This window comes from Astatotilapia calliptera, chromosome 14 (genome assembly GCF_964374335.1).
Source record: "Astatotilapia calliptera chromosome 14, fAstCal68.1, whole genome shotgun sequence".
Lineage (NCBI taxonomy): Eukaryota > Metazoa > Chordata > Actinopteri > Cichliformes > Cichlidae > Astatotilapia > Astatotilapia calliptera.
The window spans coordinates 5335797-5345924 of NC_137435.1; the positions used below are offsets into that span (position 1 = coordinate 5335797).

Genomic DNA, 10128 nt, shown 5'->3' on the forward strand with positions numbered 1-10128 from the left:
AAGGAAATCTTTTCACTTCAAAAATAAACTGGGTGTTTAAAAAAAAAAAAAAAAAAAAAAAAAAGTGAGGCGTGAATACGCCTTTTTACACCGTTTCTAGTTTCACACATTTTACAGCGCACAGCAGTTCCACTCATTGACATTTATAATGCAAAGGTTATATTCAGGCACATTAGATTATAAAAAGAAGGGACTTGGGATTCAAAGAATCCCACTTTAATACTCCTGGATTATAACCTGTGAATTACAAACAATACTTAAAAAGTAACTGCCTGCAAGGATTCAAGGATGGCTGCCAAGTGGGAAGACATTTCTAGCAGGACTTTAATATAATTTAATTTCTTATTAACTGAAAACTGTAAGTGATCACTTTGAAACTTGATATATACTATCCATTGATATTTTTTTTTTTTTTAACACTATGAGGTCTTAAGTAATCTTTGACGATGACCCCAGCCACTCCCCCACCCTGACCCTTTATTTTGGAGAGAATCAAATACATACATAGATTTTTTTTTAATCCCCAAACTTTACCCGAGACTAGGGAGAACAAATAACAGAACTGCATATTTTCAGTGTGTAGAGTTATGATTAGGCTTGACAGGGGGGAGGACTTTGGTTTTATTTTGAAAGCCACAACCGGAACTTACTTTATATTTCGAGCACGTCATGCTTCTCAGTGCAGAAGCAGAGGAGCAGCTACAGCTGTCCTTTTAAAGTTGACTATCCGGTTCTTCATGTGACTGAAAGTCGGGTGTTACAATTAAAATCGAAACCATAAAAACATAAACGCTCGTGATCTGGGGCAGTAGAGTGGGGCCTTCACTGACGGTCGCTTTCAGGTAAATAACTCTCATCTGCTTTGAAGAAGACTGATTCAAACTAATTAATTTTACTGGGCTTAAAATGACCTTTGCTGTGTATGACAGGTACATGTGGGATCCATACGTATTTTCCTTTTCGTTTATTCTTTCTTGTTTTGATTTTTCAGTGCCATGCTCAGAAATGTGTAGACATTTATGTGTATACATTTTAAAATTCTGAATTGGATATAAAATCAATCTACTGGAATCATTTCAATCTTGAAAGTCTAGCATTTAACTTAAAACACAGATGAATTAGAACTCGCTGAATTTTAAGTTTATTCAGCAAGTATTATTCCAGTTTTCTTCTTCTTTTAATAAAAGAGTCTGTACTAAAGCCAGTATAAGGACTGGAATCCAACTTCACTTGGTGATGTAATCATTTAGGAATTAGTGCAAAGAATATTATATAATAAGAATTTAAACAAACTGGTAATTGCAGCAGGGGTTAATTTACACTATTTCCAAGTTTAATAAATGTAAACTTTAGAATATATTAGCCGTACAGCTCGTTTAGCGTGTATTTAATGCGTTTCGTACATGGAAACTACTCTGGTGGAATGTAACGTATAAAAACTCCATTACCCACAATGCCTTCCTATAGCCAACCCCCAACTCTGAACCTCTTGGTATGAAACTCAAATCACGGGCGGGAGAAGGCGAAGGCAGACTTGAAGCTAACGACGTAAGAGCGTTTGGGGATTTTTAAATTAGAACAAGAGTTTTAAATCGATGTTTAATCGTTAACTTATTTATGAATGAACCGAGTAAAACTTAAGGGTAAATTTGCCAGTTCAGGTCGAAGCGAAGGCAGCAAAAGCATTGACGACTAAACTCACGGCGGAGAGACGGGAAGTGATTCAACAGGTTGGTTTGCTTAAAACAACTCTTACTTCCCACATGTGTTTGATCGCGAACTTATTGTTTGGTGGGCTAATTAAGATCGGTTTTAACTCCGTTCAGTCGATTATTTCGACTGTAAGTCGAATTAATTTGTATTTTTACCCGATGGCCTCGGGCGAGACTGTTTCCCTCCTACGCGGTGAAACCAGAGTTACAACCCCCACTCTCCATTTAACACTAGGAAGGCCCAGAGCCCAGCCATTTGGCTTTTCTACCTTTAAAACCCGGAGAGCAGCCAAATGGCTGGTAGGCTTTTAGCTAAGCTTTAGCTTCAGGCAAGTGGAAGCTAAATTGGCTAGTCATTCATATGTAAATTGGGTTGTTACCTGGGAATTCTGGAGGGAGGGGAGTGGGGGTGTGTGGATGAGGGGGTGGGGGAGCTGCTAAAAGCGGTGAGCTTCCTTTTGTTTCATCTTGATGCATTCTCAATCATCCAGGGAAACAAATCTCCAAAAGTCACCAACTTGGAGTGTTTCAGTTTGCCATCTTAGGGAGAAATCAACACACATGGGTGTATGTCCTTTGTTGCTGAGATTTATTGATAAAAACAGTACAAAAAATCAACCATTTGTACACATTTTTACAAATAATTATAAAAAGTGAGTGAGTACATTTCAACATTTTCAGCAATCACTCACAATCCTGGCACTGCCATGGTATCTGTAGTCTGCATTTACCACATGTGTATCTGTTGCAGTGAACACATCGCACAGTGGCATGATTGTTCTTGCAATTGTGTTTGACCTGACACATGGCTCTTTTTCCAGGGCTCGGTGTGGAGGGTTGTGTCAAAGGCAACTGTTCTTTTCTTGCCTTCTTCGCAGCTACATGAGAGTGAGCTAACTCCCTTGCAAGCTCCACCAGGAAGTCCACCCGTCTTTCCTTCGTCCCGGAGCATGCTTGATACAGCACATGTGCATTCAGTGCTGCCATGTCAATCATGTTATAAAACACGGCAACTGGCCAGCGCCGTGTTCCTCTGCGGACAGTGTACTCCCGAACCATCTGGTCCATCACATCCACGCCACACTTTGTTTTGTTGTAAAGGGTGACAGTGTTTGGCTTCCTTTTGGTAGTGTTATCAGTCTGAACCACGCCGTGCATGCTGCTAAGAATATAGACTGTCTTCTTCCGTTTGGCCGCATACGCCGTCAGCGTGGCAGCAGATGTTGAAAACACCTAAGAAATAAGATAAATTGTTATTTCCATAGCACTTTTACACACAATGAAACACATAAACATAGAACCAGAAAAGACCTGCAACATACCTGAGTGGTGAATTCATTGCGATCTGTCTGTCTAGTGGATTGAGGAATTTCCCTGCGAATCTTGTTGACTGTGCCGAGGATGGTGGTTTTCCGTCTAAGAAGTTTTTGCGCAAGTGAAAGCGATGTGAAAAAGGAGGAGATACTGGACCTTCCCATTGCTCACAATTTGAATTTGTTCACACTGCAGATGAGGAGACTGCTTCTCCACCTAAAAAGAGAGCTTGTTTGGGGACTGAGACAGCGAAAGATGGCACAGTGTGGCGTGAAGAACAGGTGGGGACCTGTCTCCCTTTCATTGTGTGTAAAAGTGCTATGGAAATAACAATTTATCTTATTTCTTAGGTGTTTTCAACCTCTGCTGCCACGCTGACGGCGTATGCGGCCAAACGGAAGAAGACAGTCTATATTCTTAGCAGCATGCACGGCGTGGTTCAGACTGATAACACTACCAAAAGGAAGCCAAACACTGTCACCCTTTACAACAAAACAAAGTGTGGCGTGGATGTGATGGACCAGATGGTTCGGGAGTACACTGTCCGCAGAGGAACACGGCGCTGGCCAGTTGCCGTGTTTTATAACATGATTGACATGGCAGCACTGAATGCACATGTGCTGTATCAAGCATGCTCCGGGACGAAGGAAAGACGGGTGGACTTCCTGGTGGAGCTTGCAAGGGAGTTAGCTCACTCTCATGTAGCTGCGAAGAAGGCAAGAAAAGAACAGTTGCCTTTGACACAACCCTCCACACCGAGCCCTGGAAAAAGAGCCATGTGTCAGGTCAAACACAATTGCAAGAACAATCATGCCACTGTGCGATGTGTTCACTGCAACAGATACACATGTGGTAAATGCAGACTACAGATACCATGGCAGTGCCAGGATTGTGAGTGATTGCTGAAAATGTTGAAATGTACTCACTCACTTTTTATAATTATTTGTAAAAATGTGTACAAATGGTTGATTTTTTGTACTGTTTTTATCAATAAATCTCAGCAACAAAGGACCTACACCCATGTGTGTTGATTTCTCCCTAAGATGGCAAACTGAAACACTCCAAGTTGGTGACTTTTGGAGATTTGTTTCCCTGGATGATTGAGAATGCATCAAGATGAAACAAAAGGAAGCTCACCGCTTTTAGCAGCTCCCCCACCCCCTCATCCACACACCCCCACTCCCCTCCCTCCAGAATTCCCAGGTAACAACCCAATTTACATATGAATGACTAGCCAATTTAGCTTCCACTTGCCTGAAGCTAAAGCTTAGCTAAAAGCCTACCAGCCATTTGGCTGCTCTCCGGGTTTTAAAGGTAGAAAGGTAGAAGCCTGGGCCTTCCTAGTGTTAAAGTACCCACATTGTTATGCTCATTTACAGGCTCACCATTTTAGTCTGAGCTCTACAAGGGCAGGTCCTGAGATTCTTTTAACTGTTATTTTAAAAATCCATGTGTTTCCAAACTTTATCCAGGGGTGTAGTGTTACGGATCGTCTCATTAATTAGCATTTTTACTAAAAGACTGCAATTTGGTGGTGTGGCGATTCCCACACAAGACTGAGACATGGTTTGAAAAGCTGTTTTACACCTAGATAAGTTGTTTGGATTATAAAAATGAATTGTCTAGTTTAATGCAGCAGTTTTCTCCACTGGCCTAGAATTTTTACAGTAGTCAAATGTAAAGGCGAAAGGCTGAGATTCTTCGAAAATTGCCCCACTTTTTGCATCTTAACAGGCATCACCTGGTTTGTAAAATCAGTTGTGGGGTAAACAAAAAGCTTAAAAAAGGAAGCCAGTCAGAATTTTTAGACTCCTGTATTGTTATACCTGACAATCAAAATGTATTTTATGTACTAGTAATTTAACTGTAGTAATTAAATATAAATTATTTGCAATTTTTTTGTATTGAGATCGAACTTTGTAATAAATTAGTAGTTAAAGCTTTAAAATACATTTACTGGAGTAAGTGCTTTCTTTAGGCTTGCCCCTGTGCTGTTATCCTTCAGCAAAGGGTACAGAAAAATCAGTCACATTTTTAGGATTTATTTTATGATCTTATAACAACTATATTATAAACTAAAGAGTTTATCTGCATACAGATAACTTTAATTTTTGCTTCTTCTTGATTTGCACAGTAAACTATCTCAGCAGATATTTTGATAAAGGATATGGTTAATTTAGTCGGTTTGCTTCCGAGGTGATGTGAACAGCCAACACACTTTTTACTGGGGACATCAAGACAGGGACAGTGGTTATGTTGAACCCTGCTAGTTACAGAAACTCTGTATGTCCATATGTAAATATAAAGGTGAGAGGCTGAGATACTGCACTCTGTTTTGCATCTTAACATCGTTCGGGCATCATCTGGTTTGTAATATCATTTTTGCGGTAAACAAGAAATGACACCTTTTGTTGTCTGGCACATTTTTTAAAAGTGGGGTGAATTTAAGCAGATCTTTCGCAGGCTTGTGGTTTGAGTTTGTTTGTTTTTTGTTTTGTTTTTTCAAACATAAGGCCCGAGGGCCAGAATCGACCTGGCCAAGACTCCAATCTGGCCTATGTCCGGTTTTGGAAAATGTGAGGGTGGGGATAGATTGTGTAATTTTTTTATTTGTGTTGACAGATTTGCTACAGTAGCATTTCTTTGTCATGTAGAAAAGCTGAGGGGAGGCGTGCTGGTTGAAATGTCACTTCTTTTTCTTACATTAAACGTCTAGTTAAATATCTTCACTTCTACAGAAGGAAGAGTTTCGCTGGCTCGGCCCATTTAAGATCAACGTGGCTCACAACCATAATGAACTTGGCATCCCTGGTCTAAATAGTCTCTGTTAGTGAAATTCAATCTTCACAAAAATCCTACTAATTTCTCTAAATATTTACTGTCTTAGACCATATATCTGGTCCTCAATTGTACCTTTTTAAATTTAAAATACATTATAATAAATAAATGCTTACCACAGCCCCCAAACTAAAACAAAATCCTGTAGTTCTTTTTTTATTGATGAATGCTGGTCGATTACTTTGTTGGTGGTTGCAGCATTTTGATATTATTCTTTTGCAGCTTCAGTTTTTGAATTCAAGTGATTCTAAATGTAAAAACCACAAAATATGACCTGTGATATATTTATTACAACCCAGTAACATTTGTGCCTTATTTTGCAGCTTAATGACGATGATGATGCCGAAGGGGCAGAAGCGCAAACTATCCATAGAGGAGGAGGCTTCAGACTACAGAGCTCCCACCTGGGAGAGCCAGCAGCAGTTTCTGCTCACAGTTTCCCTCAACAAGTATCAGTTCTCCCAGCAGCTACGTGAGCCCAGCCTGCGACGGTCCGTCCTGATAGCCAACACCCTGCGGCAGATCAGCCTGCAGATGTCTATGGTACCATCAGTCAACGTGGAGGTGTCAGAACCTCCAGGTATTGCTTCATCTGCACTGACAGCAAGTATTGCCGCTGCAGCAAAACGTCATTCTGCTGTAACGGTTGACAGCTGCTCAGCTCTGGCCACCTGCCCCATGGTTTCCTTAAATTACTCACCAAATTCTACTGAAAAGACAAACTACTCGAGTGAATCAAATTTCCATATCAGTATAGAGGATGACGAGGACTGGGGATCGATGTCCACTGATACTGATTCATCTCTTTCAGCTGTCATTTCCTCTATTCTTGCCGCACTGGACTCTACTATAGACGGGAATCCTCAGCCACCTCCACGGATACCCCTCAGGCCCTTGGAGAACATGTCCAAGCCCTATGAGGGAAGCGTGGCCTTGGTAAATCACGGTCTCAGAGATCCCGGTGACTGCAGGGAGCAGCAGGAAGACGGCAGCATGGAGGTAATGAGGTCCAGCTACCTTGGGGATTTCACTGTGGAGGACTTGTTCCAGGATATAGACACATCCCTGGTAGACATAGACATGGGAGTGATTGGGCACAGAAGCACTGAAGGTGGACACACAGCTGGGGATGACCTGTTTATGTACCTGCCACCTTTCTCCCCCCACTCCCCTTTCTCACCACACTCTATAACACCCACCTCCCAAAATGCCCAGCCTGCTCTGATTGGCCAGTTGGCATGATGAATACAAGGCAACACTTATTATGTATAGTGACTGTTGTAAGCCCCCTAAGAGCTGTCGACCGCCTTTAAAACAGTATCTTTGGGTTAACTGTGGAGCGACTACTTGTTTAAAAAAACATTTTGTGAAATGTGGCCCTCATTTAAGAATTTTGATGTTGTTATTTTTGTGTATGAATTTTTAAATTCAGCTATCCTTTACACAAAACTACAGCGCTCCTAAAGTCCTGTAAAGGTTCTTTCTTTCTTTTATTAAAATCCTGTGTGCACAAGCTTTTTTAAAAATGTGCAAACAGGACAAATAAGTCGCTGGACTAATGTTAAAAAAGAGGAGGAAAGAAATCACCTCACTGGACTTTAAGGTGTCTGTACAACACTGAGAAAAATAACAATTATGGATTTAATCCATTTTAAGTACAAATTAATGGTTTGTACATTACTTCGCAGTCTAATGATGATCCCGAGGGGGCAGAAGCATAAACCCTCCCCCTCAATCCAAGTCTGATGTACCCATCTTCACTCTCCACCAGCATCTGCTTCAGTCTCTTATCAAAATCTTGTGAGGGGAAGGAATTAGCTCGAGCATCTTTATCATAAACTCTGGTAGAGTTTATAAAAACGGCTTGCGTGCATGAACACCCTTCACTTGCCGTCTGCTCTGTCCTCTGTCGATCATTACACAGCCTTTAACCGCGGGGACAGGTAAAGGTCTGTGCACTGTCTCAGCACAGCTCTGCCAGTTAATGTTGAGGACATTCAGGCCTGCAGTGCATGTGTGAGCTACTGTGTTTTCAGTAAAGCTCTGGGTACATCCACATTAATACAATTTAGTTTTAAACTGTAACCTTAACTGTGTTTGGACCTAACAATCACACCGCTATAGAAGACGCCTAACACTGAGAGTTTTTAAAAATGCAGTCTGAGCTTGGATTATTTTTTTTAATGGTCGGCGGTGATGGAGCAGGCAGACATGCTTGTTTTCTAATGTGTCAGAAACGCGTGTCTGCACGGAGATCTTTTTCCTTTTAAAGGACCATTTTAAGATTTGCATTAGTCCTCGGTGTGCCTTCTTTCTCTTTACACCGACGCAGGCTTGCTCAGTTTACCTGAGCAGTCAGCATGCTAGTTTAGACGAGTGGTTCTCAAACTGCGTGGCATTGACAACAGGGTGAAAAATTCTAATGAAACTGATGTTTTTTTTCCCCTTTGTTGGGTGGAGGAATACGTTTGATGCTGTTGCACTGATGATATGCACCTTGTATAAGTAAAATCCAACTTTTTTCCCCCCTTTTGTTATTTGTTAGGGATTGGGGTGTTTTTTTTTGGCTTCTGAAGTGGGGTATGCCATAAAAAGTTTGAGAACCACTGGTTTGGAGAGATTTATAAAAACTGCTAAAACAATCAGAACGGAGATCATTTTCATTTAAAAAGTGTTAGTGTGGATGTAAGAAAAGGCAGCTTTCAGTCATGCACTGGTGTTCATCCATGCAGCGATTTGACTGTCAGGGCAGCACATGAGACAACTCCTTGTTACCACAAATGTAAAGTGTGAGCTCTGAGATTTGATTTGACTGATATTGGATGGAGAGGATGGCTGAAACACTAATGTTATAGGTCAAATCTTCAGTAGAGAAATCACTTAACCTCTTTTTTTTTATTAATGTCAGGATTTCAAACAGTAAAAATGGGCAGGAATCAAAGATTATCATCAAAAGTATTGATCGGGTGGATTGGCTAAAAGATGTTCACAGAAACAGCATTTAGTTCATTAACAAAATAGTTACCGCGTTTGGTGGATTTTGGCGTTTCACGCAGAGACTGAAAAGCGTGAAAGCAGAATTAGTCTCGTCTGAAGAGTTTCCTGAGTGCAGCTGTGGCTCAGGAAATGATGTGACAGATGGTGGTTGTGAACCGCTCTGTGAACTGTTGTATTTTAGTTTTTCTTTTTTTCCTTTAAAAAGATGTTTTAGAGCCTTTACAGTACTGTGATGATATACAAAGCATCCTCACCCACTCAAGCGTGACAGTCCAAAGCCACTGGTCACGTCACCTCGGGTATCTGCAGCCGTTATGCAACAGCACTTTGTTGTTCAGATGTATTATTGATCAGGTGATTGAGTCCAGATGGTGCTGACTTCCACGCTGTGAGCAGTTCATGAATCAGGTCAGTTTCTGCCAGTTTTAGCAGGCTTCACTTTCTCAGTGGTTTCTTTTGTGGCAGTTTTGTCATAATATGGATTCATAAGTTTGTTCAACTAACAGTATTTATTTTAGAAAAGGTGACATTTCAGGGAACAAGTTCATTTTCAGTTCTGTTAGATGTTACTGTAGGAACATGTAGGAATTTATACCAACTTTGCTAAAATACCCGACGGGATGAAATGTTTGAGGAAGCACCCCAAGTGCTGGTTTTTGTATTTTTATATCCAGGTTATGTATTGAAGTTGCTTTCTATGCATACGTCCTTTCTGAGTAGCTGGCTTGCAACTCCAAAATATTTATGAATGACTCGTTTTGTCAACAGTGAGTAATTTATTATCGTATCACACTGACATATTACTAATGGTATATTAAAATACCGTCATGGCAGTTATTTTATTTACTTTTTTCCTCTACGCTTTAGAGATTTGTAAGATGTTTTAAAGTGTAGGGCAGAATGCCCAGATACTGTGTATTTTTGACAACCTGTTTACCTGTACTGATGTTTTGTAATAAAATATGCAACTGTGTAAAGAAAAAAAAAAAGACTAATTTCATTATCTTTGTGCATCACATACCAGAGTTTTTTTTATGTTAAACTTGTGTAAGAGTGCAGGGAACTTGTTGTCATAAAGAAACCAGTTTGGACATAAGCGACAATACTCAGGCTGTGGTGTTTAAATGCCCTCAGTTGATACTAGCAGGCAAATGTCCGACACCAACAACCACACAACATTCAAAGTCTCTTGAATCTTTTGTTCCATATTCTCATGCTTGAACTTCAGCAGGTCACTATAACCTCGTCTACATGCCTTGATGCAGGG

At 40.6% G+C, this 10128-nt stretch overlaps 1 protein-coding gene across 7 annotated transcripts; it reads left to right on the forward strand.

The window, feature by feature from the left end:
- Positions 1 to 57: 57 nt before the first annotated feature.
- On the forward strand, positions 58 to 9850 carry sertad3 (SERTA domain containing 3). Of its 7 annotated transcripts, XM_080288586.1 has the most exons (4): positions 58 to 842; positions 6188 to 6444; positions 6676 to 6863; positions 7553 to 9850. In XM_080288586.1, exons 2-4 carry the CDS (start codon positions 6192 to 6194, stop codon positions 7583 to 7585), a joined length of 474 nt encoding a protein of 157 aa, XP_080144712.1. In that variant the 5' UTR covers positions 58 to 842; positions 6188 to 6191; the 3' UTR covers positions 7586 to 9850. The 7 variants fall into 7 exon arrangements, with proteins under 7 accessions (XP_080144712.1, XP_026047732.1, XP_026047733.1 ...); XM_026191948.2 differs by lacking the exon at positions 58 to 842 and adding an exon at positions 1456 to 1730 and having other exon boundaries at positions 6188 to 6863; XM_026191950.2 differs by lacking the exon at positions 58 to 842 and adding an exon at positions 1458 to 1730 and having other exon boundaries at positions 6676 to 9850.
- Positions 9851 to 10128: the final 278 nt, after the last annotated feature.

Coding starts and splice junctions, on each gene's coding strand:
- sertad3 (XM_026191947.2), top strand. CDS start 6,192: ATGACGATGATGATGCCGAAGGGGCAGAAGCGCAAACTATCCATAGAG.